The 27156-nt window shown below is 41.5% G+C and overlaps 1 protein-coding gene across 3 annotated transcripts in view; it reads left to right on the top strand.

Annotated features, from left to right (window-relative positions):
* The window catches only part of usp34 (ubiquitin specific peptidase 34), a 46912-nt gene that overhangs the window by 582 nt on the left and 19174 nt on the right, over window positions 1–27156 (top strand). For all 3 annotated transcript variants that reach the window (XM_018750975.2, XM_018750976.2, XM_018750977.2), the window contains exons 2-37: window positions 4700–4787; window positions 5814–6270; window positions 9185–9235; window positions 10364–10513; window positions 10608–10675; window positions 11598–11790; window positions 11992–12053; window positions 12143–12224; window positions 12313–12405; window positions 12863–12988; window positions 13073–13202; window positions 13395–13525; window positions 13605–14368; window positions 14676–14890; window positions 15945–16060; window positions 16525–16652; window positions 16931–17020; window positions 17360–17455; window positions 17579–17661; window positions 19112–19266; window positions 19358–19471; window positions 19575–19674; window positions 19778–19937; window positions 20231–20357; window positions 20673–20820; window positions 21004–21104; window positions 22117–22326; window positions 22891–23016; window positions 23102–23224; window positions 23653–23736; window positions 24267–24353; window positions 24535–24735; window positions 25193–25275; window positions 25376–25416; window positions 25516–25640; window positions 26456–26608. In XM_018750975.2, the coding sequence (XP_018606491.1) occupies window positions 4700–4787; window positions 5814–6270; window positions 9185–9235; window positions 10364–10513; window positions 10608–10675; window positions 11598–11790; window positions 11992–12053; window positions 12143–12224; window positions 12313–12405; window positions 12863–12988; window positions 13073–13202; window positions 13395–13525; window positions 13605–14368; window positions 14676–14890; window positions 15945–16060; window positions 16525–16652; window positions 16931–17020; window positions 17360–17455; window positions 17579–17661; window positions 19112–19266; window positions 19358–19471; window positions 19575–19674; window positions 19778–19937; window positions 20231–20357; window positions 20673–20820; window positions 21004–21104; window positions 22117–22326; window positions 22891–23016; window positions 23102–23224; window positions 23653–23736; window positions 24267–24353; window positions 24535–24735; window positions 25193–25275; window positions 25376–25416; window positions 25516–25640; window positions 26456–26608 (5261 nt within the window). The remainder of the gene's footprint in view (window positions 1–4699; window positions 4788–5813; window positions 6271–9184; window positions 9236–10363; window positions 10514–10607; window positions 10676–11597; window positions 11791–11991; window positions 12054–12142; window positions 12225–12312; window positions 12406–12862; window positions 12989–13072; window positions 13203–13394; window positions 13526–13604; window positions 14369–14675; window positions 14891–15944; window positions 16061–16524; window positions 16653–16930; window positions 17021–17359; window positions 17456–17578; window positions 17662–19111; window positions 19267–19357; window positions 19472–19574; window positions 19675–19777; window positions 19938–20230; window positions 20358–20672; window positions 20821–21003; window positions 21105–22116; window positions 22327–22890; window positions 23017–23101; window positions 23225–23652; window positions 23737–24266; window positions 24354–24534; window positions 24736–25192; window positions 25276–25375; window positions 25417–25515; window positions 25641–26455; window positions 26609–27156) is intronic.

The raw sequence follows: 27156 nt of genomic DNA on the forward strand, positions 1-27156 counted from the left end.
TACTCGGCGGGCTCTGTAGTTTCACAGCGCAGCGGTTCATTTGCGAACGTGAAATCTATATCTACACTAATAACACAGTACTGTCGTATGTATCAGTGGGTTTTTAAATTCAGTTAATTTCTTTCGGGGTCGGTTTTTTTTTATCGCTCTGTGTGTTGACAGTATTTACAAACAGTTTTCAACACGGGAACGCGTCTAATAAGGATGCTAGACATAACCGTTAACGAACTATTTGTCATTATTTCTTCTTATGCAGAGCATGGTAACCTACAGTAAACGTTAGTAGCCTGTTTCTAACTGCGAGCGAGGTGTCTCCACACCAGTCCAGCTCATTCTAAGCGGTTGAACAAATTAAATGACCTTGTGTGCAAGCGCGGTACGATTTTAAGAGCTCCTCAGTGTTTGTAGCGCTTTTTGCAGACTTAATGTTCTTCGTTCGTACGAGCCGGCCTGCTGCTGTCACAGTAGCTGGCAAACTTTGTGTTTGTACGCTGCGATTCACACACATCATCACTCTGCGTTACTTTGCTATTAGTATTTAGTCTTCACTAATGTGACTTTTAACGTCAGTTTTCCCGCAGTTGCGCTAATGCTGCCGCTGCTTGGTCTCGACGAGCGGACTGTCGCCCGCGGCCTCCTTCTCCTCCTGCCTGCCTGGGCTCTGTATTTGCCCGGAGCCCCTGCCAGCGGTTCAGTCTGTTTAACGAAAAATAAATATGGTTATGAAGCACTGTGTGTGTGTTATGGGCTATTCTGTGTGTGTGTGTGTGTTATGGGCTATTCTGTGTGTGTGTGTGTGTATATATATATATGTATACGTGTGTGTGTACCCGCGCGCTTGGCTCCGTAGCCGTGTGACAAGCCGGGCCTCTCGGCCTGCTCTGCTCTTCGTGTCACACGGACATTCACTCTCGCGCCTCGCCTCCTTGGATTAGTACTTCTCGGTTTTGCTGCCATTCGTTACGTCGCGTTACTAATCGGTCGCGTGCAGCTGAGGGCCGCGCGCCGGCCTGTCCGCTGCTTCGTTCGCCGTGTGTTCAGGAAGGAAGACGGTTGCGCTAAAATGGCTGTTGGAGCGTGGCATTCGGCCGTAGCGAGGCGAGGGACTTTTTTGCGGGCTTTGCATCTTGAGCCGTTCGCCCTTAGGGGGAGAGGAGCCATTTTAAAGTGTCCGGGGGACCGTCCGTAGCCCGGACTGTGTGTGTCGTCCGTTGTGTCGGGGGCACGGAGCACGAGCGGCCCGCACGCGGCCCCCCCCCTCTCTCTGCACGCGCTGCACTCCGCTTCTCGCACCTTCATCATCCCACCTCCTTCACTTTTTCCCAGGCATTTGTAGTAACAGCATACGTAACATAAACACTTCTAACCGCTTTTTAAAGAAAACCTTACAAGCTGTGGACATTTTTCGTTCCGGTACAGCCTTACATTCGCTGCCATTCAAAATGGCTACTCAACTCACTTGAACACTTCTGTTTTTTTTTTTTTTTGTAACGAATAATTTAATTTTTTTTTTTTTAAATAAATATTTAAAATTGGCATTTTGTTAATGTTTTAACTTGTACAAACTAATTATTTAATGTTACTTTTTTTTACTTTCTGCTTTTTTAATGTTACTTTCCCAATTTAGGACGTGTAAGAAAACCATTGTTGTCCATGGAAGCCTGAGCAGGTGGTGTTTCTAAGTAATTCGTGAACGTTTTCCCAGCGTTTTACTGAAATAATTCGCCCCTAACCTTTTCTTCTGTCCTGTTTGGTGTGTTGTTGCCGAGGGCTGGTGATGCTGCTGTAGTGTTTTTTAATAACTTTGTGGTTTGGAATGTAACCACAGACTTTAAAATGCAGGATTAGAAATTGGTGCTAGTAGGTGTATATAACTGGAATATTGTTTGTGTACAAATGAGATTCCAGATGTTGAGTTGAAAAGTCTCCCTTCTGGATTGGCTCTCCAGGCAGATCAACAGAAATATTGCTGTCCTGTTGAGGTTTTTTTTTTTTTTTTGGCAGTTTTGTTATTGTAGCAACACTTTCTTTTTGTGCCAGTTTTTCTAGTTTAACTGCCTGTAGTGTATTTAAAAACAGCATGGAAACTTTCCGATATCGAATTGGCTTTAAATGAGTTGAAAGGAGTATTGATGTCGGTAGTAATGGAGTTTTGTCTGTTTGTTGGATTAATAATCATTCATCTCGACAACTAAAATTTACTCATGACCTTCAGGGCTTTGAAAATATTATGCACCGTATTTAGTATTTTTCTTTGGGAGTTCATCTCCCTTTGCTGTCTCCACTGAATGGCCACCAGTTACTGACCCAGCTGTCAGTGGCATTGAGATGAATACCCAGATCTCCTCTAAATACGACCCTATCAAATGGATATTTGTAAAAATGTTAATACCTTTTGACTGGTAAACACATAACTGTTAAGTTCATTTTAAAGCACTCATAGTAATTGTGTTCAACCTGCTTTCTCACTTTGTCTGCAGTTCATTAGTTTTTGTTGTACTTTTCCCTAAGAATGTTAACGTCAACACTGACATGCCATTAAAAAAAATGCATCTGCGCTTTATTTTGTTGCAAACATAAAATTAACCACAGATTATGCTCTAAACTGAAAGCATACATACAGCATGATAGATTGTCCTTCCATTTTTTGATGAGGCCTGTATTGAAAGTGGTCTAACTTATGCTGGTTCTCTGTTATGCCATCCTGTGTTTGTCACTCATATTTTCAGAATTCTCTGTAGACCTGGTCATCAGAAAAAGACTCTGCAATAAGTTTTAGTGCAGTAGTTTTATTTATTGAAGTGACATAGTCATGACTTTTAGTATCAGTGCTTTTCCACAGAGTAAAATTGTTTCTCAGTAGTTTTCATAAACTCTCCTTCAGTGAGAAACTGGCAGATTTATGACTCTTATGTGTTAAACTGCCTTAATAAAGCAATGTAAGGAAATTCTTTGCATATTAAGTTGTGATTGCGTGGCTCATTCTGTGCTGTGTCATTCTATGGTAAGTGTCAGTGTAACATTTACAATACATTAATTGGTGTCTCAGGGGCCCTGGACAAGCTGCTCCTATCCATCTTGCTGTGACAGTTCTCGGGTTTGAAAGTGATGGCACATAACCTGTTTCACCATGGATTTGTCTAGTGCCAAGTCACCTCACAAGTTGGTGTGATGGTGGAAGACTGTTTGACCCAGTAGCTAAATGGGATCAGGACTTTTTATGATATTTACTTCTGGTGAGATGGTTTACTTTGCTGTTGAAATTTATACTGAAAAGTATTCGTAAAAGATGGAAATGAGATTCTGTACACGTTGGGTTAGTGTCACTCTTCCTCTTCTTTGATCACATCAAACGAGAAAGACCAACTTGGATGATGGCACTATAGTTTCTTGAGCTTGATGGAAGAACAAGTAAATTGTGCTTGAAGTCCAAATTTTGAAAAGCTTTTGGCTCCAGCAGTACTTGCCTTAAAGCTGAAGATGACATGTGGGTTTGTATAAAGCCAGCAAATTTTGCTCTATGTGGCAGGTTCCCAAGTATGAATTTTATGGTGTCCATTTTATGCTTTTGAACTGTGCTACACTATTGTAACACAGTGAAGTTAACGATGGTCTGTTGTATTAACATGTTGTCCAAGCCCTTTTTTTTTATTTATTTTTTTTTTTTTTAAAATACTTCTGTATCTGGGTGCTATTTTCTGTAAGACTGGAGCTCCAAGTCTCTACCTTCTAAGACAAAGATCTTCATAATATAATCACAAGGATGAAACTTTAATACACATGTGCACGTATCCCCTTGCTTAAAACTGCCAAGGAAACTTGGGGGAAGCAGTGCAATAGTTGTCACTGTATACCACCGCTAGAGTGAGTGCCAACAGAAAGCTTTTTGCAATCGCCGCATCCCATTCTCTAGTAAAGGATTGTGAAGGTGCCTGTGGTGATGCATTAATGGCCCTGCAAATGGAATTTAGCAGCCTAAACATTTTTTTCCCTGTAAGATTGCTGTTTTTTCATTGAATGATATTGATGTTGACAGTACAGATTAACTGCCTGCAAAGCTAGCTTTTTCCACCTTTGATTTTTAATTGAAAAATGGCTATGAATCCAAAACCCTGAAGATAATTGGTCTTTCTGGAATTTGTATCAGGCAGGCAGACTATACCACTGCGGTTTGTTCTCAATAAAATGGCCAAAAGCAAAGCCATATTTTATTCATTTGTGACATTGCATTATGTTACAGGTTTGCAGAAGCTGGATCAGCATGTCACCAGCTCACATCAGTTTCCTCCGTATGAATTTTTGTTTGCCTGGTGGTGGGCAGTCCAAAGGCGTTCGGTCTTCAGATATGGTGTTTAAGCTGAGGCCTTGTTAGAATTAGAAAAGCTACATGAAAGGACTTCAGAGTTTGTCAGGTTCTTGTTTATGTACCTATTTATATATTTTGTTGTTGCATTGCAAACAATGACAAAGTATCTCATCTCAATATGCTGTCATTGACCTGTAGTCATGATTCAGGGCTCTTACCTTCTGTTTATATTTGGAAGCAGATGATAATTGATTTCATTGTGATTACTGCCTCATCCTTAGATTAGTTCTTGAATTAAAATCTTATGAGAATGATGTAAAAAGATGCAGATGTTTGCAGGCTTTGAACTGGTTTTGTGTCAAGGTTATAAATGTACACACATTGTCTTCCCAGTTTCGGATGCAGACAGCACTGATGGCTTACAACTGAAGAAGGAGCATGCCCTCAGAGTATTCAGCTACATCAGTTCATGGACCCAGAGGTCAGACCTTCGGCACATTACTACCCTGCTTTATTTTTTGGGGGGCTGTATTATTTCTTTATGTAGCTGCATCACTCTGGATCAATGACTGTGTGTGTGCCCTGTACCAAACGTGGTTTCTATCCAGGGTCTTCTGTCCCTCATGTCATATGGCTGCTTGCATTTGAATTCTTTAGGGATGCGATGGAGCTGATAAAAATCTAAATCCGTCAAATGCAGATTTAAACTCATGAATCCATATGGGTGTGCATGCAGGTGCGGTTTTTAATGAAAATTAAAATGGAAGCTATTGTTTTTACTAATCCTCATGCACATATCAATTAAAAGCTTAAATTGGTTGCAACTTTCAACACACATGAGTAATTTTCCTTTTCAGCAATTCAAAAAATGTTGATTTATGCTCAAATATTAGTAAGACTATAAGCATTCATTTGTATCAGTATGAGTATTTCCACTTAAACTCAAAACAAGCTGTGTGTGTGTGTGTGTGTGTGTGTGTGTATATATATATATGTATGTATGTATGTGTGTGTGTATATATATATATGTGTGTGTGTGTGTATGTATGAACTTACACAAATCATCTTACACTGTGCAAAAGGCCACAATGACACACATTCAATTCACATATAAAGGTGTATAGTGGTGCGCATGTAGTACTGTACAATCATTAATTCGGTCTCTCCAGTATACCTAGACTTGCAGACAACAGCACATACAAAATAAAGCTTATAATGAGCTGCGTTGCTTTGCTCCCCCCCAAATTAGTATTCACCGAAAAGGTTGATTAAGTCCGACAAATTTTCGATCTACCAAAAACGTTCAAAGTTCGACAACTTTAGTCACATCCCTCTATTTCGGTGGATCAGTGAGACGCTACTTGGATAAGCTGGAATTATTGATGGATAGATGGATTGACAGATAGCTTCCTTGACCCAAAATGAGCTCTTTTGGTACTTGCTCTCCAAGTGTGTGATTTGCATTTGTGTCACTGTTTTATGACTTATTTCTCATCTCTGTCCCCAGGCAATGTCTTTGTTGCTTTAAGGAGTACAAGCACCTGGAGGTGTTCAACCAGCTGGTGTATGCCCTCATCAACCTGGTGATCAACCAGGTGCAGGCTCTGCGGGACCAGCTGTGTAAGGGGAGGGGCAGTGCTGCTGGAGCAGAGTCTGAGTGGGTATCAGCACGCTTACCGCCAGGCGATGATGAACCCGTCAATGTGGAGCGGGACTCTGCTGAGGAGGATGGTGGCAGTGGTGAGGGTGGAAGCCAGGTGTCAGAAACTGGTCCAAACCAGGGCGTCCAGGGCAAGCAGGAAAATCCCCACTCCAGGGAAGGTAATAACGAAGATGGCCCTGACCTGCTTGCCTCCTGGAGTACTGAGGACCGAGAGAAACTACTTCTCTGTGCTGCCAAGATATTCCAGATTCAGTTCCCGCTGTACACAGCCTACAAACACAACACCCACCCAACCATAGAGGTATGTTCTTCTCTAGTGTGACTGTTGTCCTTCTGTCACTGACTGGTACCTGGTCTGACATACTCTGCATTTCTTGCAGGTGTTGATATCTTGACATTATCCTGTAGCATCCACCTGTTCTTCAACTTTCATGTTGTCCAGAATATTTTGATCTTTGAGGACTGGATTAAAGATAACTAAGTCCATCTAAAAACAATAAAGTTATGACTACTTAAATTGGTGCTTGTCAGGGTTGAGTTACTTTCCTGGCTTAAAAAAGCTTTATTTTTCACAAATATATTTAGTTTGCACACTGTAGTCTTATTTGTCCTCTTATCAACGCTGTTTTAAGTTTTAGCACTTCTATTTTGACATCAGAATGAGCTTTTGTAAAGCTCTCTGCCTGACTTGACAGCTTATTAGGGAATTTCAGATCAAGCCATTGGTACACAGAGAGGCACACTGTTTTGCTCTGAGCTTTCAGGCTTTGGATTTGCAACATCCTGGTTAATCTCAGATGGACTGTTCTTTGTACAGTTGTGCTGAGGTGGTGTGATGAGTACCTTGGCACTTTGAACAGCTGTGGTGATCTCATTTTGGCTACCCACTTTTCTTAATTGGTCAGGTGTGCATGTCACAAGGGGCATTTCAATCTCCTAAGGGGCACCTGTCTGTCTTTCTCTCCTAGTGGGATATCTTGAAGTGTTGCCTTCAGTTAATTTAGTCTTTTGCCTCACATCGTCATATTTTATTAAGGTGCCTGTCGTACTACAATAACAGCAGGCCTGTATTTTGAATTCCATATCTTGAAATGCATGCATAATCTGAGATTTAAAAGATTTGCATTGTGTGGGCAAAGGTGCACAGCTTTGGGTATTTGATCCGCGCCTCATGCTTTGCCTTGCTGTGTGGAACACAAAGGGTCTTCCTTCTTCCTAGCTTCCAGCTCTGCTCTTGTGCCAGATCTGTAAGAGTAATAAAAGAAGCAAATGCAGTTCACTTCCACAGTTGTTGGAGATGGATTTTGTTTTATTGCGTATCCTGCAGCCGCTCCTCGTACGTAAATTCTTTATATCTGTGAGAGCGTTTGTATGATAAATGAATTTTGCCATCAGGGGTTGGCTGAGTGCATTGTAAGTTGCTGTTTGTTCCCCCGTCAGTGGTTTAAATTACCTCTAGAGTAGAAGCTAAGGTACAGTAATTGGAGATGATTTGCATCAGAGCTGACAGTACCATTTACCTATATATGTACACTCACTGGCCACTTTATTAGGTACACCTTGCTAGTACTGGGTTGGACCCCCTTATGACTTCAGAATTGCCTTAATTCTTCATGGCATAGATTCAATAAGGTGCTGGAAACATTCCTCAGAGATTTTGGTCCATATTGACATGATAGCATCACGTAGTTGCTGCAGATTGGTCGGCTGCACATCCATGATGTGAATCTCCTGTTCCACCACATCCCATAGGTGCTCTATTGGATTGAGATTTGGTGACTGTGGAGGCCATTTGAGTATAGGGAACTCATTGTCATGTTCAAGAAACCAGTTTGAGATGGTTTGAGCTTTGTGACAGTGTGTTATCCTGCTGGAAGTAGCCATCAGAAGATGGGTTACACTGTGGTCATAAAGGCATGGACATGGTCAGCAACAATACTCGGGTAGGCTGTGGCATATAAACAATGCTCAATTGGTACTAAGGGGCCCAAAGTGTGCCAAGAAAATATCCCTCCCACCATTACACCACCACCACCAGCCTGAACTGTTGATACAAGGCAGGTTGGATCTATGCTTTCATGTTGTTTACGCCAAATTCTGACCCTACCATCTGAATGTCGCAGCAGAAATCAAGACTCATCAGGCCAGCAATGTTTTTCCAATATTCTGTTTTCTAATTTTGGTGATTCCGTGCAAATTGTAGCTTCAGTTTCCTGTTCTTAGCTGACAGGAGTGGCACCCGGTGTGGTCTTCTGATGCTGTAACCCATCTGTTCAACATGTTGTGCATTCAGAGATGCTCTTCTGCATACCTCAGTTGTAACGAGTGGTTATTTGAGTTACTATTGCCTTTCTATCAGCTCAAACCAGTCTGGCCATTCTCCTCTGCCATCAACAAGGCGTTTTCGCCCACAGAACTGCCGCTCGCTGGATATTTTCTTTTTCTGACCATTCTCTGTAAACGTGTGTGAAAATCCCAGTAGATCAGTAGTTTCTGAAATACTCAGACCAGCCTGTCTGACACCAACAACCATGCCACATTCAAAGTCACTTAAATCACCTTTCTTCCCCATTCTGATGCTCAGATTGAACTTCAGCAGATCGTCTTGACCATGTCTACATGCCTAAATGCATTGAGATGCTGCCCTGTGATTGACTGATTAGATATTTGCGTTAAGAGCAGTTGAGCAGGTGTACCTAATAAAGTGGCCGGTGAGTCTATGTATTAGAGGTGTGTACATTTTTAGCTTATGAACCTACATCTATGTAATGCAGGTGTACTGTTTAATGTAGCAGTTATAGTATGCTTTAAAATTTTGGAATAAATATGCATTGCCACATTTCTTACTCAGTCCTAATAATTTTTAGGAGTCACTGTGCCAGAGTGGATTGGAACATTTATTCAGTTGTTGCACCCTTGGTGCCCCATATCTGCTATATCTCAGTGGTGGCATGTGCTGTCTAAGCCTAGTACACATTTTGCTCCAGGAAATGCATCATGTACACATTAATAATGCTTCATGCCTCGTGGGGTCCATTGAACCACCAGTGTAAATTCAGGATATTGCTTCTTGTCTCTTGTAAAGTGTGTAAAGGTGCAGGCAGTTTGAACCTGTTCAGTCTTGCAGGCTTTTACCATGCAATTTCAAAAATCCTGATAAGCACTTTTGAAGTCATCGCTTCTTTTTTTTAATCTTTTTCTCTTTTATTTGATAGGACATCTCAGCTCAAGAAAGCAATATACTAGGATCGTTCTGTGATATGAATGTAAGTATTTACTTCTTAGCAGCTGGAAGCATTTTTGTTTGTATTTCATTATTGCTTTATGTTTTGTCCTGCTTTTTAGTAGTTTTTGGGAAAACCCTGTGGTAAAGGTACATAGATTCTGTTTTCCTAAAAACCTTTTCCTCTTCTTCACCTGTCAGCAATACAGTTTGTGGGTTCATACAGTTGTCTTATGTGTGGTATAAAGAACCTTACAATATAGTATTAAAATAGAAGTAGGTCTGTATTTGGAATCTTATTTCTTTACTCATGTATTTGTTGTGAATTGTTTTGATCTTTATAATATTTATAGTTGAACTCCTTTTTGTCTTCACATCTGAAACAAATCAAGTTCTTGTTTGCATAACTGATAGGATCTGTGATACTGAATTGCCCCAATCCTCCTTCCAAGCTGTTCTTGTGACTGCAGTGCTGCTTTGTCCTATAAGAATTTTTTTCATGAGTAATTGCAGAGTCTAGTTCAGTGATGTAAACTAGTCTTCGATTGGGGTGTGCAGATGAGCTTTCTCATTCTGTGGTCCCTCTGCTGCATTGTGGTGGTGAATATCAGTGTGACACTTGGCCAAAGGAAATTCACTGATTTAATCAGAGCGCTACTCTGTAAACACAAACTGCCCTGACAGAATTAAGGTAGTGTCCTATTCAGTGTTGGAATGTCCCTTAAGTTCATTTTACTGCCGTAGAGATAACAAAACTTCATACCCACAAGGGTTTTCCCCATTCTCAGTAGAAATTAAAACAAAGAGCATTACAGAGTGAGCAATTTTTTACTGTGAGAAACAGTGCCTGTCTCATTTATGCCAAAGGGCACTCGTAAAGTTGCTGGTATTTCCCAACACTGAAGGAAATAGGATTGTTTCAGTGGTAAGGCCAGTAAAGCGTGCAGTTTTTAAAACATCTAAATTTCAATGTTAAACTTTGATAGCCAATTGTTAATGTAGCTCATCTCCATTTGTAAAGAATTAATAGTACAGGGAGTACTATTGATTATGTATGAACATCACACTTGAAACTGTCTGTGCATTTGTAGACATTGGGGGATAATCTTCACTTCCTGAATCAATGTTGTAAATTCATACCTGATTGATACTTTAATTCCCTTCCCAACAGGATGTAGAAGTACCTTTGCACTTGCTTCGTTATGTTTGCCTCTTCTGCGGAAAACATGGCCTTTCTCTCATGAAGGATTGCTTTGAGTATGGGACACCAGAGACTCTGCCTTTCCCCATAGCACATGCATTCATCACCATTGTCTCCAATGTGAGTGTTGCTCTGGCATGACGTATCATCTAAAAACAAAATACCTAGAGCCAACTCTGGAGTATTTCTCATTCACATCCTATATTGTTGACAGATCAGAATATGGTTGCACATTCCCGCAGTTATGCAGCACATTATACCTTTCCGGACATTTGTCATAAGGTAAGAAAAAAAGCATTCATATTTTTATTTATGCCTAAACAGTATGATAGTTTGAGTGTGGCTTGCCATAGTTCAATTACGTTTATAGGTTGTGTAATACAATATTGAAGTGGTGTCCTGGTTAAGTGCACTTTGAAGTAAAGTTGAATGTAAAAACAGCCAGCAATAATGCTGGAAATCTCTCTTGGTGCATTATTTCTGTTCGGCGCCTTTCTTGCGTGTTGCTGAGATGAGCATCCCTCACCATGGTAACTGTTGCTGAAGCCCACAGCACTCTCCTCACATGACCTTGGAGGAGTGAGATGGCTAGCTGATGCTGATTTGGTCTGTGGTCATGTGATCCTGGGAGCAGGATTAGCAGTGTTTTTTTCTAGATTGGTATTTATAAAAAGGCTGGATGTCTTTGTGCAATAGTAAGTTATTGAAGTTTACTTTAGAATATTGGTTTGCTTCCGATACACAGGAACGAGAGAGACAGGCCACTTTTTAAAAATTCAGTATTTTTGAGCCCTTGCTTAGTTTTTGAACTCAAGATATTACAGTTTTTAATATAATTAGCAATTTTAAGACATGCAGATAGTAGTCTTATTTGTAGCGCTTCAGTTTTCTACTTCCCCCCCCCAGTTTCATGTAATTTGTACTTATTACAAGGTATGCCATTGTATTGAGAACTGGATAAATATGTAATAGTGCTATTGACTACTGAATGTAATACATATGCATTTTTATTAAAAATACTAGCTGTTTAAATTAAGGTCTATTTATAAAGCTAGAAATTATAAGTTTCCAGAAATATTTGCTTTTATTTATGGTTTGAGCAGGTGCCTGGCCTTGATTTCAGAGCATTTGCTTTTATCAGGTCACAGTGAGGTTCAAGAGTGGTAGAAGTTCAGTGAATGTTAAAAGATGTGTCTGATGGCAGGTATTTGTGCAAGCTGTCAGACCAGGAGCTTCGACAGAGCGCAGCAAGGAACATGGCCGACTTGATGTGGAGCACAGTAAAAGAGCCACTTGATAGCGCTCTGTGCTTTGACAAGGAAAGCCTTGACCTGGCCTTCAAGTACTTCATGTCTCCAACACTAACAATGAGGCTGGCCGGCCTCAGTCAGATCACGGTGAGCCATAATCACAGATGGAAGGACTTTATTCATTACGGTTGTTAGTTACTTGGCAGCTGGTAGTTTCTTGCAGTTTTGAGTGATCCCCTGAAAGTAGTTGATACCTGACTAGTTACTATTTTATTCTAATGCAAAGTCATTCTTTGCCTGCTGACCATGCCCAGGATAATCTGATTTCACCCCCTTCCTTCCCAACAGAATCAGCTTCACACCTTTAATGATGTTTGTAATAATGAGTCCTTGGTATCTGACACTGAAACGTAAGTTTTCCCTTTTCACTCAAACATTTTATATGTAAAGAACACAAAGATAATGCAGTTGCCAGAAAGAGTATGTTGTGTTCCTGTAGGTCAATCGCAAAGGAACTGGCAGACTGGCTGATTAACAACAGTGTGGTGGAGCACATCTTTGGACCAAATTTGCACATTGAGGTTGGTACTGAAGTCAGGGTGGTTTTGTATTTTGTCTAGGGGTCAAGGGACATGTTCAAGAAGGATTTCTTCACTGTTGTCTTCACAGATTATCAAACAGTGCCAAGTTATCTTGAACTTTCTGGCTGCAGAAGGCCGGCTGAGTACCCAGCATGTGGACTGCATCTGGGCAGCAGCACAGGTAGACACTATGTTACTTGGGCAGCATTGGTGATGAGAGATCACTTGACTTCTTCATTAAAAGTAATTCTTTAATGCGCATTGAAGCTGGGTGACTATTAGTTTTAAGTAAAATATTATGTTCTTGATGAAGTGCTTTTTGAATTGGTTCTGTGTGTGAAATGAATATTTTGCCAGTGTAGTAAATCCTCTATGTAATATTTTTAAAAATAAGCATTATACTACACCTAATTAAAGTCTGTGGAGGAGTCTGCAATATTTTGTCTCATCTTGGACAGTTTGGAACCTTGAATTGACTTAACCTTCACTAAGGTCAAAATTAGACTTGGAGGAAGTAAATTTTAATCTTCCACTATGAGCTGCTATAACATTAGTCATTGGACTAATGTAGAATTGTTGTAATAAAAGCAAACCATCTATACCACAATTAACTTATTTCATCTTTTTGTCCTCTCCAGCTGAAGCACTGCAGTCGGTACATCCATGATCTGTTTCCTTCTCTCATCAAGAACCTGGACCCAGTACCCCTGCGCCATGTGCAGAACCTGGTCTCAGGCCTACATCCCAGCGCTCACACAGAGCAGGTTTGTCACAGTTATCCTATTGTTTTGGTTGTGTGCTCACCAAACCTTTGTGGCCTGTGTGTGACCACTGACTGATTCCAACAGACACTGTACCTGGCTTCCATGCTGACCAAAGCGCTGTGGAATAATGCACTTGCAGCCAAGGCTCAACTGTCCAAGCAGAGCTCCTTTGCCTCCCTGCTCAACACCAACATCCCCATGGGCAAGAAGAAAGGTGAGAATGAGGCTATTTGGCACAGAGATGACAGGAGCCCGAGAGCTTTCTGACATTTCAAAATGAGTATAGCGTATTCTTTGTAACTCGGAAGCCCCACCCAGGTAATCTCTATTATGGGGGATTTATATTAAGTGCTGTTTGTGTCAGTGTAGAAGCAGTCTTTAGCGATCCTTTTCCGGGCTCTCCCAGGCTCCCCTGCTGCCAGTCCAGAGAGCAGTGACAATAGTGACACCCACCACAGCGGAGGGAGTGATATTGAGATGGATGAACAAATTATGAACAGCAGCAAGCATGGGCAACAGAGGCTGTCTGACACAGAGGTATCTGCTGCTTGCTACTAAATAATGTTTTGCTCCATCTTTGGCTTTGCATTCTACTTATTGGCTGTTCTTCTGATAGGAGTCAATGCAGGGTAGCTCTGATGAAACTGCTAACAGTGGGGAAGAGGGCAGTAGCGGCCCTGGAAGCAGCAGTGGGCGGAGCGAGGGCTCCAGCAATGAGGCTGGCTCTAGTAGAGCCAGCCAATCAGCTGGCAGTCCAGGCAGTGAACTGCACTCAGATGACATGGCTGACAGTGAGGTCCTGAAAGAGGAGGAGGAGGAAGATGAGGAAGAGGAGGAGGATGATGATGAAGATGAGGAGGAGGATGAGGAGGATGATGAAGATGAGGAGGAGGAAAGAGAAACGGCAACAGCTGAGGGGAGTCCTCGGAATGAGCATCGTGATATAGCTGAGAGAAAGAGGAAGGCCGGTGATTCTCAGCAGCAGTCAGGGATGTGTCTCGGAGAAAGGGATGGATCTGTAGACCATTCCAGCGGTGGTACAACTGGACCCAATGTCAAAGGAATGCCTTTCAGTCCAGAGACTCCAGCAATGGCGGCAGCATCAGCATCATCCTCAGCTGACAACCACATGAGGATGCTGGATGCCTGCTCGTCCTCTAGCCACCCAGAGGGTGCGGACCGAGACCTTCCAGCAGAGATTAGTTCCGCCCATATGCACCCAGGGCCACAGGACCCTGCCTGCCTTCCCCGCTCTGGAGACTTCTTGGGTGATACTATGGGCAGCGAGCTCTTCAACTGTCGGCGCTTCATTGGTCCCCAGCACCACCATCCGCACCACCACCACCATCAGCACCACCATCACCACCATCATCATGAGGGGTACGTGTCCATCGTTGTTGTTGTACTTACTGTTGCTGAGTGGACCAGTGATTACTAACTCAACCCTTACACACACTCGATTCAAGATGAGATGTTCAGAAATTATTGCAGAACATAAGTAATCTTATTCATGCATCACTGGAGACATTTCCCCACTGAATGACTGTAAGGATCATGAATAAATTCCTAAAACAATGCATGAGCAGTTACCTCCACCAGACATGTTATGAATCCACAAGTACTCCAGACTTCCCAAGGAGACAGTGATCAGAGTTTTTGGCCTGACTTGAGGGTTCACTCCCCCCAGGCCCATGATGGAGGACATGCTCAGTGCTGATGATGTCAGCTGTAGCAGCTCCCAGGTCAGCGCAAAGTCAGAAAAGAACATGGCTGATTTTGACGGTGAGGAGTCTGGTTGCGAGGAGGAGCTGGTCCAGATCAACTCCCATGCTGAGCTCACCTCGCACCTCCAACAGCACCTTCCCAACCTTGCCTCCATCTACCATGAGCATCTGGCTCAAGGCAAGTTGACCGCACCGTCTACATTTAGTGGATGCTTCTAGCTCAGTCTGTGAAGTTTTTCCGTTGTTTGCCGAGCTTAGCATTTAGGTTGGAAACGTTTCATCACCAGTCGAGGTGACACCATCAGTGTGCAAGTTGTGTGATTTGTGTTGGATGCTTCCTCCTTTATATGTAGTTTGATGGGTGGGATTCCACTCATGCTCAAGGTCACATGAAACCAATCAATCGCATCCAAGATTCAGGCAATCCCACCCATCAAACTACATATAAAGGAAGAAGCATCCAACACAAATGATGTCACTGATGACGTCACCTCGACTGGTGATGAAATGTTTGCAACCTAAATGCCAAGCTTGGCGAACAACCGAACACCTCAACCATCAACCCGAGCTACGAAGACCACCAATATTCTCTATAATCTTCAGTCTACTTTCTAAATTCATGAGCCAACACTCGTATAAATGTATTTGTATAATTTTTGTGTGTCTGTTGGTGGATTGATTTGTATCATTTTTTTAATGTGTCTGTTTATGGATTGATTTGTTACTACTTCCTGTGACAGCTTTTTTTTTTTTTTTTTAAATTGCATAATTTCCCATATTTCAATGTTCTAAAGGCCTGTCAAAATCTTGAAGTTTTCAGAAGCTATTCTAGTATGTGATAAAGCCTCTTAGCTCAGCAGTATTTTGGAACAGCAAGGTGTCTTTTTTTTTTTTTTTTTTCTTCCAGGATAAGATTATTTAGGATTCATCAGAAACAGTCCCAATTTCAGTTCCTCTCCCCATGTCAGTCATCAATGGTACACTTTTACAGCATTTTAATTAGTATGTGATTTTTAGACCTGCTGGACCAAGTTGGGTAACGAGATTACTTGAACAAAGATATGAAGACTTCATAGACTGCAAGAGCCAGTTTTTGCCATAGCCATAACTTTTGTTGGCCACACCATTTGAAAGCTCAAGGTGTATTGTTTGACGCACACAGAGAAGTGTTTTCTACTTACGCTATAAAATAAATCAGCCGAACAATAAAGCATGATTCCTTGGCTACGCAGGTCCATCTGTTCACAAGCATCAGTACTCGGGCCATGCTGTCACTGATATCAACCTGGACAATGTGTGTAAGAAGGGCAACACACTGCTGTGGGACCTGGTGCAGGATGAGAATGCGGTGAGCACCTAGTTTACTTGGTGCACATTTTATTTATAGCCATTAGTACAGCTCGCTGTCAAACAGTGCTATTTTTTGTCTTAGAACTTGTTTAAGGAGGTTTAAACAAACTAGTCTATAAATTGAGTATTTTCGTCAATACAATCTATCATTCTATCTGAAACCGATGCAACACATTTTATTAAATTTTTCTCCCAATTTTTCACATTTTAACCTACACAGATATACTCAATTTTAACACATTTTGACCTCATCTGCATACGTTGTATTTATCAGGCTGTAACTGAAAGTGTAGCTTTAAAATGTTAATCCCTGGCTTTTATGAAATTAGCACATAGTATATTCATAATCAGTTGCATGTTCTGTATAATTTACAAGTCTTTAAGGAGATTATAATTTTGACAGTTTGAATCAGACAGATCTCTAAACATTACTGACTTGTTAACGATTGTCCTTGTGGATAGATCCATTTGTCAGAGGGCCTGATCAGTGAGGCAGAGAAGCTGCTGTGCTCACTGGTGTGTTGGTTCACTGACCGGCAGATCCGTATGCGCTTTATTGAGGGCTGCTTGGACAACCTGGCCCACCATCGGTAAGCAGTGTAATACTGGAGGTCGCATGGAAAACACAACAGTTGACTGATGCTCACTGTGTGGGGAAAGTATGGCAGTTAGCTATACCTCAGAATAGTTTTTGGCAGTAGACTTTCAATAACTGCTAAGAATGACTTTAATGGGACCAAGTAGAATACTGAAATATTTTATAAAGTCAAAGCTCAAAATTCCTAACCATTGTAATTGCCGTAACAGCTCAAATGGTCTAATGGTCATCTACTCCAAGCAACATTGTTTGTCCATCTCTGCTGTGTAGGTCTGTGGTGGTTTCCCTGCGTTTGCTTCCCAAGCTTTTTGGAACCTTCCAGCAGTTTGGAAGCAGCTATGACACTCACTGGATCACCATGTAAGTCTTTTTTTTTTTTTTTGTTTTGTTTTGATTTTTAAGAGTAGCACTGTGCACATCAGTAATTGAGCTATTCCATGCACACTGGATTTCTTTCTTGGATGAGCTCCAGTAGTGCTCTATGTAGCCATTCAGTACTGTCATGCTTGCTTGAGCAGATGCTTTTATTCAAAACGGATGTACTGCATGTGAAATGTCACAGTAAAAAGGGTTCCAATTTTTTTGTGTGGTATTGGGGGAAAATGTCAAATGTGTAGTGTATTCTGCTGACAGAAATCTGTGCCACTTTCAAAGGACCCCTTTCCTCTAAATGCTAGTGATTGTCTTACATTCTTCCAGGTGGGCAGAAAAGGAACTTCACATGATGAAGCTTTTTTTCGAGAACCTGATGCACTACATCCAGGAGGTACGGGAGCAGCGACACAAGTTTGTGCTGTAAGTTACCTCCTCATGTCCTTGACAAAATATTTTCTATGCAGTCTGACTTTTTTATGATTAAAAACAGCTTATGGCATTGTGAGGTCATAGGCCCACTTAACCCAAATGCATTTGTTGCAGATATGGACACAGCGCGGAGGTCCAGGTGCGACTACAGTTCCTCACCTGTGTCTTCTCCACTTTGGGCTCACCAGACCATTTCAGTAAGCTGGATTTCATGAATCTTGTAATGGAAACAAGGTTCTTAATGTTTATGGAATTTTTTTTTTTTTTTTTTGCATGGTTCTATATGATTTTGTAGTGCCTGGAATAAAATGCCTAAATATTACAGCAAATTTGTTGAATTAAGGTTAAATTCTTTTATCCTTTTGGCTGAAACCCCTGTTCAGAATATACTTTAGCCATGTGCAGTAATCTTCTTGGTAGTGGTGATGCTGTTTTTGAAGTTTGGGATATTATGTAACCATGACCATAAAACAGCACCATTATGAAGGAGAATGAATTTAGACCGAAATAGAACAGCTTCAAATCCAAGGAGTACAGCTGTTTAACACTTCAACTCTGAACTGCTTTGGGAAATACTCACTTTTGTAACTGTAAATGAATGTATCAGTAACAGTTCTATTCAAAGTAAATGTAAATAGATTCTAAAGCAAGTAAATTAATAAGGGGTCATTAGTAATAGAATCTATGACTTCTGGTTGCAATCACAGTAAATTTTTCACTTTAGAAATTTGTATGCATTGTTCACTTAGTTTGGATGGGATGGTAAGGGGCTCTATGACAGTGCTGGTTCCCAGAATATTGCGACTCACCCCTGATTACTGCCAGTTGTCACTGGCTCCACTCCTGTGGTGGAAGGGGGGTAGGCATGTAACCTGAGGAGCTCCTGTCAGACACAGAAGGATTGTCTTCATGCATCATTGAAAGGGCAACATGATCCCTATGCCTTCTCACTTCCACGTGGGGGACCATACCTCCATGACATGTTCTGTTTGGGTCTTTTGTGACTCTTATTGTGAACAGGTTTTCTCACCATGGTTTAGGTTTCGGAGGAAAGCCATGGCAACTTATAGTGTCTTGGCTTTGTGGTTTGAAGCAAGCAGGGAAACCTGTATCTGGAGCAGACTTGGAGGATATTACATTTCATTTATTCATTTAGCTGGTACTTTTCTCCAAAGCGACTTACAGTGTTAATCCATCTACAGTTATTTACCCATTTATACAGCTGGGTAATTTAACTGGAGCAATTTAGGGTAAGTACCTTGCTGCCAGAGTACTACAGCCAGAGTTGAGATTTGAACCTGTGACCTTTGGGTCCAAAGACAGTAGCTGTAACCTCTATGCCATCAGCTGTCCCATATTGTGGTAACGTTTCACCTGATAGGCTCCACAGTCTTTATTGAGTTTTGTGAGGTGTTTATCCTGTCAAATTAGTAGCTGAACTGATTGAATAATAAGATGTTTGTCACAGGATTTCCAACACATACAGTAGATCTGGGGTAACCAAACCTTATCTAGGAAGTGAACATAGTCAAATTTGGACAGTTTGCATTGTTCAACAGGGACAGCGTGATTGCTTACATGTTCTTCACATCTTCCCCTACCCTTAACTTCGGTCATCCTCTCACACTCCATTTCCTTGTCCCCCAGGGCTGAGTCTGGAGCAGGTGGATATCTTGTGGCACTGCCTGGTTGAGGACTCAGAGTGCTATGATGATGCACTTCACTGGTTCCTCAACCAGGTTCGCAGCAAAGACCAGCATGCCATGGGCATGGAGACCTACAAGCATCTGTTCCTGGAGAAGGTAAAACTCTGCCCTCAGTGATGGTCTTTGGGCACTTATGCCCCTAGTGCCAGAGTGATCTGGGTTCACACAATCTCCTTCTTTCCCCCAGATGCCCCAGCTAAAACCAGAGACCATCAGCATGACAGGCCTCAACCTCTTTCAGCACTTGTGTAACCTGGCCCGTCTAGCTACCAGTGCTTATGACAGCGGCCCCAACTGCGAGGTCCATTCCTTTGCATTGCCCATCTCAGAAACATTTTACGGTTTCATAAGAATTCTACCTGTGATTTCTACTTTTAAGAATCATTCTTTGTTGCTGTCTGCAGCTATGTGGCATGGACCAGTTGTGGGGAATTGCCCTGCGGGCCCAGTCTGCAGACATCAGCCGCGCAGCCATCCAGTATATTAACTCCTACTACATCAACGGTGGGCAGTTATAACAGTAGTACTCTGACTCTGATGAGGAAGCTGCTTTTGGTATGGACTTTTTGTGGACCTTACAGTGCCTCTGCTCATTTGTGTTCTACAGGTAAAACTGGTCTGGAGAAGGAACAGGAGTTCATCAGCAAGTGCATGGAAAGCCTGATGATGGCATCAGCAAACCTGGAGAAGGACCCTCATTCAAGTCTTACAATCATCGAAAGGGGACTTCTCATGCTGAAAACTCACTTGGAGGCTTTCCGACGCAGGTATGGATAGAATTTAATGTAATAGGGAAATAGTGTTTTCCTAGACCAATATTAATAAAAACCTAGTCCTGTTTAGGTATTCATATTTAGTACTTTCTCAAAATATACAGTACATTTTAAAATTAGTTCCCCCCCAAGCAAGGTACTTAACCTGCGTTAATCCAGTAAAAATGTCCAGCTGTATTAATAGTTCAAATCTTGTGTTGCTTTGGGTATGTAGGCTAATATATTAGCGGGGCAACAGTGTCCTATTATTGAGCTGCTTGTTTGTGTGTTTCCTTTTACTGTCAAAGGTTTGCCTATCACCTGCGCCAGTGGCAGATTGAGGGCACAGGCATCAGTAGTCACCTGAAGGCCCTGAGTGACAAGCAGTCTCTGCCCTTGCGGATTGTGTGCCAGCCAGCTGGCCTACCTGATAAGGTATGCACAAGGGGATAAGTTGGGGAATTTTGTAGACGACTCAGATCTTTGTCTCTTGTGCCTCAGTCTATCAGTATGGTACTGTAGATTTGGAGATCAGGGTTAAATGAGTCCTGTGGAGCTGTTTTTAGTAGAAACCTCACTACTTTTCACAGCACATATGAACAGAAAACAGCAAAGGGTATCCCAGTTATTAATTTACTGTTGAAGTAACAAAAGCATTTTTGATGAAATTATAAATATAGCAAGCTTACCTAAAAGTATTATTGTCAGTCCTTTTTCCATAATAATGTCTGCGTTTTTAACTTGGTGCAGATGACAATTGAGATGTACCCCAGCGACCAAGTGGCAGACCTGCGGGCGGAGGTGACTCACTGGTATGAAAACCTGCAGAAGGAGCAAATGAACCAGCAGGCCCAGCTGCAGGAGTTTGGCCAGAGCAGCCGGCAGGGAGACTTCCCAGGTCAGGCACTAGACCATGCATTATGCCCTGCTTAACGAGTCAAAGAATAACATAAAGTGTACTGTGTTCTGTGGTCTCTCTCTGAAGACTTCCAACCTACTTGATGTGATTTGCCTGTTGGCTTCTATGGTCGGATGTTCTGGAGCTAAAACTGACCATTCCTCTGCTCTGGCTGTTTTACAGGAGGCCTGATGGGACCTGTCAGAATGATCTCCTCTGGTCATGAGCTGACCACAGACTATGATGAGAAAACTCTACATGAGTTGGGCTTCAAAGACATGCAGGTACAGTAAGAGCAAGTCAGTTCTGTGTTCTGTTTTTGCATTTACATTCATGCATTCCCTTTTGATAGTAATATGACCAGTTTTATGAAACCTCATGGAATGTAAAATGTTAATTGTATAGGTAGTCCTTGACTTACAACATATGCGACTTACGATGACCACCCTATGAACTTTGTCATCTCCCAGCATTTGGTTGAAATGCCTAATAATGACCACTCCATCTGCTGTACGATAACATCACCTTGCTGCATTGCCACAAGGCACCTATATTTCTTGTTGACTCAGCGTCTGTCCATGGTTGTGTTTTAGTTATAAAAACATTTATTTACACAATGTCTTGTGATTCCATTCAGATTACTTTTTTAGATTGACTAGCAAGTGAAAATGTGAATGTTCTGGTGGTGCAGACAAAACATCTAGGAATGAAAATAATGCACCATGAAAGTATAATTATACTATATTAGTTAGCTGATGGTATTTTCCAAAGGGACTTAGTGTTACGCTATTTACAATTATTTACCCATTTATACAGCTGTATAATTTTTTACTGGAACAATTTTAGGGTAAGTGCCTTGCTCAGTCGGTGAGATCTGAACCAGCAACCTTTTGATCCAATTGTAACAGGTGTAACCACTATGCTATTAACTGCCCCTGTGTCTCCATATTATCAACTTTTCTATAATATTAACATGAATAGGGTGTAAAATTGATGGGGAAAAAAATGTCATGCACCACGTATCACACATGTTAGTTGTTTATATGTCCTTATAGTTCACATAAGGGGATTTGTGATGTTACGATTTACAATATTAGAATGGAAGCCCATTTTAAGTCAAGGACCACCTGTATTCAGTTATTTTTCAGTGTGATAGTTATCTGCTAACAGCTTTATTCAAATATAGTCTTAAATCACCAGTCACTACTGTCATCAGTTTCTGCATTTCTCACGTTTTGAGGCAAGTGTTGGTTGCAACCTCACCAGTTAAAAAATGGTCCCTGTCCTGTGTTGCAGATGGTGTTTGTGTCCCTGGGGGCACCGCGCCGAGAGCGCAAGGGTGAAGGGGTGCAGCTGCCTGCCTCCTGTCTTCCACCACCTCAAAAGGACAATATCCCCATGCTGCTGCTGTTGCAGGAACCCCACCTCACAACGCTTTTCGACTTGCTTGAGATGCTGGCCTGCTTCAAGCCCCCAAGCACTGAGCAAGCCCTGGAGAATGCAGAGGTGGGATGCTTGGCTTTGTGGGAGGTCTGTAACTTCCCTCCATTCACTTCTGTAAAAAGATTGGTATTGATTAAATCACATTTTCCACCCATTCCCTGGTCATTGAGTTTATGGTTCATTATATAGATTGTCCTGGGTCTTGCTTGAATCTTAAGTATGTAAAAGTGTGTGTGTGTGTGTGTGTGTGTGTGTGTGTGTGTGTGTGTGTACAGGTGCCTTCTGAATGTCTTAGTTCTAAAGACAGTTTGGGGTCTGTAATATTGTGGATTAATGATGAGAAATGCTCTTGTTAAGCTGTTTACACAGCATCTAGTATTTCAGCAGAAATATTTAATTTCAAGTAATTTATTGGCCATCTTTTTATAGCTACTGAACTGTTCTCTCTCTGCCTGACAAATGGTGCAAGTGAGAGATTATTCTCAGAGAATGCATGAATTATCCTCCCACCACTTCCACCAGTGGGGTGGTCATGGTTTTACTTGTTTGAAGAATCGATGTGTCCCACACTCCTTAGGGTTTGCTAAGGGTGTACTGCTTATACCAAGTGTTTGTCCCTTTCTATAGAGTGCCCGCTGTGAGGAGCTGCACCTCCATGCGGAGAACCTCTCCCGACGTGTCTGGGAACTACTCATGCTGCTTCCTACCTGCCCGAACATGCTGCTGGCCTTCCAGAACATTTCAGAGGAAATGGTTATAAACTTCATCTTTTTTGATACTATGCTTTTTTTTACTTTTCCATTTGACCACAAAAAAATAAAAAAACAAACTTTTTCAGGGTGGTGAGGGGCTCTGCTGGAAGGACTTATTGAGGATTAAGAGCCCCCACAAGCTTCTGTATGCACTGGAGATCATTGAGGCCTTGGGCAAGCCTAATCGCCGTATCCGCAGAGAATCCACGGTAAATTGAACAGGGTTTTAAAAATGCTTTACCGAGTTAAGCAATGCATTTTTGACCATCTGTACAGTTGCTTAATTGTTTTCTGAACTAAGTAAATGTTCATGGACTATAACCTTGAGATCATGCCTGTTAGACGATGGATAAACCTTCACGCAGCTACCCCTGTAATGTAACGTAAATGTTTATATATAAAAAATAGTACTAGGAAGGTGATTGGGAATCGTCAGTATTCGGGTAAAGTTTTATGCAGCTACTTGTGTGATAAACTTTGGTTCCTGTTGTGGAAAGAAACTAACTGCACTTATTCACACATCTGCATCTAAGTCTCTCTTCCTGCTAATGTAATGCTCACATTGTATTTTCTGAGATGTATGTCACTTTGGAGAAAAGTGTCTGCTGAATGAATAAATTTTAAATGTAAATTGCAGGGGAGCTACAGTGACCTGTATCCTGACTCTGATGATTCCAGTGAAGACCAGATAGAGAACAGCAAGAACTCTTGGAGCTGCAAGGTGGCCTTGCAGAATATACTAATTTTCTTTTTGTGTACAGTTCTATGCTTCCATCCAAAACAAAAATTGTTGACAACTGAGCTTTGATACCAACAATTAATGCCAAAAAATCCTTCAGATGGCCGCTGTGGGTTCTTCAAATTGCAGTGCTAAACAGTCACAGAATTGCGTGTTTTCTTAAAGACATAGCACATTATGAGAAACACCAAAAATATTAGTAAAGTTCCACCTCAAGTTTGACATTGTGTTGCTTTTTATGAGCAGTAGCAGCAAATTGATTAGTTTTGGCATGCTGCCACTACAGTGATGTGCAGTATAAATTTTGGTATCTGAATTCAGATGCTAAGCTTCTGATAGTTTCCATTGGGCAGTTAGAGGCTAGATGATGGACTACAGCATAGAGGTTTGCTACAAAATCTTTCATCTAAAGCCTCAAAACAATTACCAGCAAATCTAAAAAAAAAATTATCTGAGGGTTTATATCTAAAAGTTTAGAATAGTCTAAAATCAGTAATTGTGTAATTTTCTAGTTTGTTGCATCTGGAGGACTACAGTTGCTTTTGGAGATCTTCAACTCTGGAATTCTGGAACCAAAAGAACAGGAATCTTGGACAGTGGTATGTGTTCAAAATACCTACAGTCACACTATATGATGAAGTTGGTACTAGATTATTAAGATGTGGTGATCCAGTCATTAATGAAAGCTTTCATAAGTAAATGAAAACAGCTGTCCTGTCTTTCTGTGGACATGAGAAACTATATACAGTGTTTCAACTTGGCCTTCTTCCATGTGTGCAGTGGTTGCTGGACTGCCTTGCCTGTCTTCTGAAGCTGATCTGCCAGTTTGCTGTGGACCCTGCTGATCTGGACCTGGCTTACCATGATGTCTTTGCCTGGTCTGGCCTGGCTGACAGCCAGCGCAAGAGGGCGTGGCCTGGCAAGTCCCGCAAGGGAACTGGGGAACATGGCAAGGGCCTGCACATTCCACGGCTCACAGAGGTTGGATTCCTCATCTGTTAGTTTTTGTTCCACTTCTGCGGTTTTGTTCCATTTCATTCATTTTTGTTCCTTCATTTATAGTCACTAATTTATATCCCTATTTGTTTAATCTTTTTCTGTGGTAATTCCAGCTCATTTAGTAATTTCCCCAGTTGCAGATTTTTTTGTTTACTGGTATTTTTTTGTATTAAATTTCTTTGCATATTGGCTATATTCAAATACATTGTTTACATTTTAATGGGCAAGTTATACAGGAAACTTTGTAGATAAGCAAAATACAGAAAATTCAGTTGTCACAATGGAAAAACTGAAGATTGTCGTAAGTCTTAAAAAATGTGAGATGCAATTCCTGGAATATCTGTCTGTTGAAAAGGAAAATATTCAGGACTTTTATTTCATAGTTCCCTTACTGTGAAGTGATCGTAATTAACAGGTTGACTTCCTGTCTGTCCGCCAGGTGTTTCTAAGTCTTGTCCAAGGAAATAACCTAATCCAGCGATTAATAAATGTTGCCTACACATATGAGAATCTTGCACCAAGGTGAGTGAAGTTGAAAATGTCTCTAAACACTGCATTGCCGACTGCTTTAAATTCTTCTCTAATATTTGAGGTCCTTTGTCAATTTTTGTGTTTCCTCCAGGGTTCTGAAGGCTCAGTGTGACCACCGCTCTCGTCATGAAGGTGAGTGGCAGAAATTGTGCATATGGGTGGTGGGCCTTTGAGTCAGGGTGGATCTTCTGTGATCTCTCGCGCTGTGTTTTTGGCTCTGCTCTGCTGCAGTGATGCACTATTCAATGTGGCTACTGGTGAGCTGGGCCCACTGCTGCTCCTTGGTGAAGTCCAGCCTGGCAGACAGCGAACACCTGCATGACTGGCTCAAGAAACTCGCACTGCTTGTACCTGAGGTGAGGCATGCAATTTAGGGATATGGGGGTTGATTACAGAAGGTAGAATGTCAGCATGTATTCTCTACAGTTGTGTAAGAACTGGATTTCTTAATACAATAAAGTTTAATTTGATGTCCCATCAATTTGTAGGCAAGGTTCTGTAAATCTTGGGTATAGTAAATACATTTAACACAACTTTTTTAAGCTTTACATTAAACTTAAAATGACAACATAAAAATGCACTCTCTCATTTGGAAAGCGAAAATATTTGCATTTCCCTAAAACTGAACACAGAAAATTACTGATTTCAAAGGCTATAAGATGGCACCAAACAAGTATTCGTTTTATCTTAATGTAGTGAATGGACTTTCAGTACAATGTTCATTTCCAATTGGTAGAATTAAATTCAGCTGCTGTGTGTGCAGCATTTCTAATTTTGTTGTTGATTACTCTTAAAGCTGTAAATAATGTAGAAATGCTTTCAAGGGGATTCCACACTTCTGTTTGTAGTGCATTTTGCTGTCAGCTGCATGTGGAAATGTTGGTGTGTTTTGTGCCACAGCAGAGAAATTTTAGCAAATGAGGAGACAATGCTATTTTAAAAAAAAAAAAAAAAAAAAACTCAAATGTTCATGACACAGTGAGCCAGTGTACTTTTGTTATCCTCTAGCTACTTTTTTTATAGTTAAGAGTTCAGTGTGGACTGTGTGATCTGTTGTTTTTAGACCATAGACTGTGTTACAAACAAGAGGAGCCCATTAAGCCCTTATTTTTAGTTGTCTAAATGCTGGTTAACTTCTTACAGTTAAGATTTACTTGTCCTTGTTTTCCAGACGGCTGTGAGACATGAGGCATGTAATGGTCTCTACAAGCTCTCATTGTCGGGCCTGGAAGGGGGGGAGTCCATCAACAGGTCTTTCCTGCTGCTGGCTGCATCCACGCTGCTCAAGTTCCTCCCTGATGCCCAGGCACTCAAGCCACTTTGTGTACGTCTGTACTGAGTGGCTTGATGTGCCATTCCTGTCAACTTTAACTCTCATGACCATTTTTATCCTGGTAGCAATATTTACATTTATTCATTTAGCAGATGCTTTTCTCCGAAGTGACTTATAATGAGCACTATGCAATATGTAGTCCACACCTTTTTCACCCTAGGTGACTTAAAAGGCTTGATATACTACCTGTAGAGTGTCACTCATCTAACTAGTGAAACACACAAACACCAATTCACTTGTAACACATGTATTTGGACTGTGGGAGGATACCAGAGAACCTGGAGGAAATGTGGGTTCCCAGGAGTTTCATGTGTACTCCACACAGACTGATTGGGGATTGAGCCCATGTTCTTTCACATCACTCAGGCACTGTGAAATAACAGCACCCCTCACTGAGCCACCATGTGACCATCTTTGACGCGAGCATCTGTAGCTATTGTGTTTGGTTCTAATATTACGGTTACTGCAGTATGCAGCAGGTCTAGGAAATTTTGTGGCCCTAACATCCTCCTCAGCAGGTGCTTTTTCCCCCCCATTCT

This window comes from Scleropages formosus, chromosome 16, assembly GCF_900964775.1.
Source record: "Scleropages formosus chromosome 16, fSclFor1.1, whole genome shotgun sequence".
NCBI lineage: Eukaryota > Metazoa > Chordata > Actinopteri > Osteoglossiformes > Osteoglossidae > Scleropages > Scleropages formosus.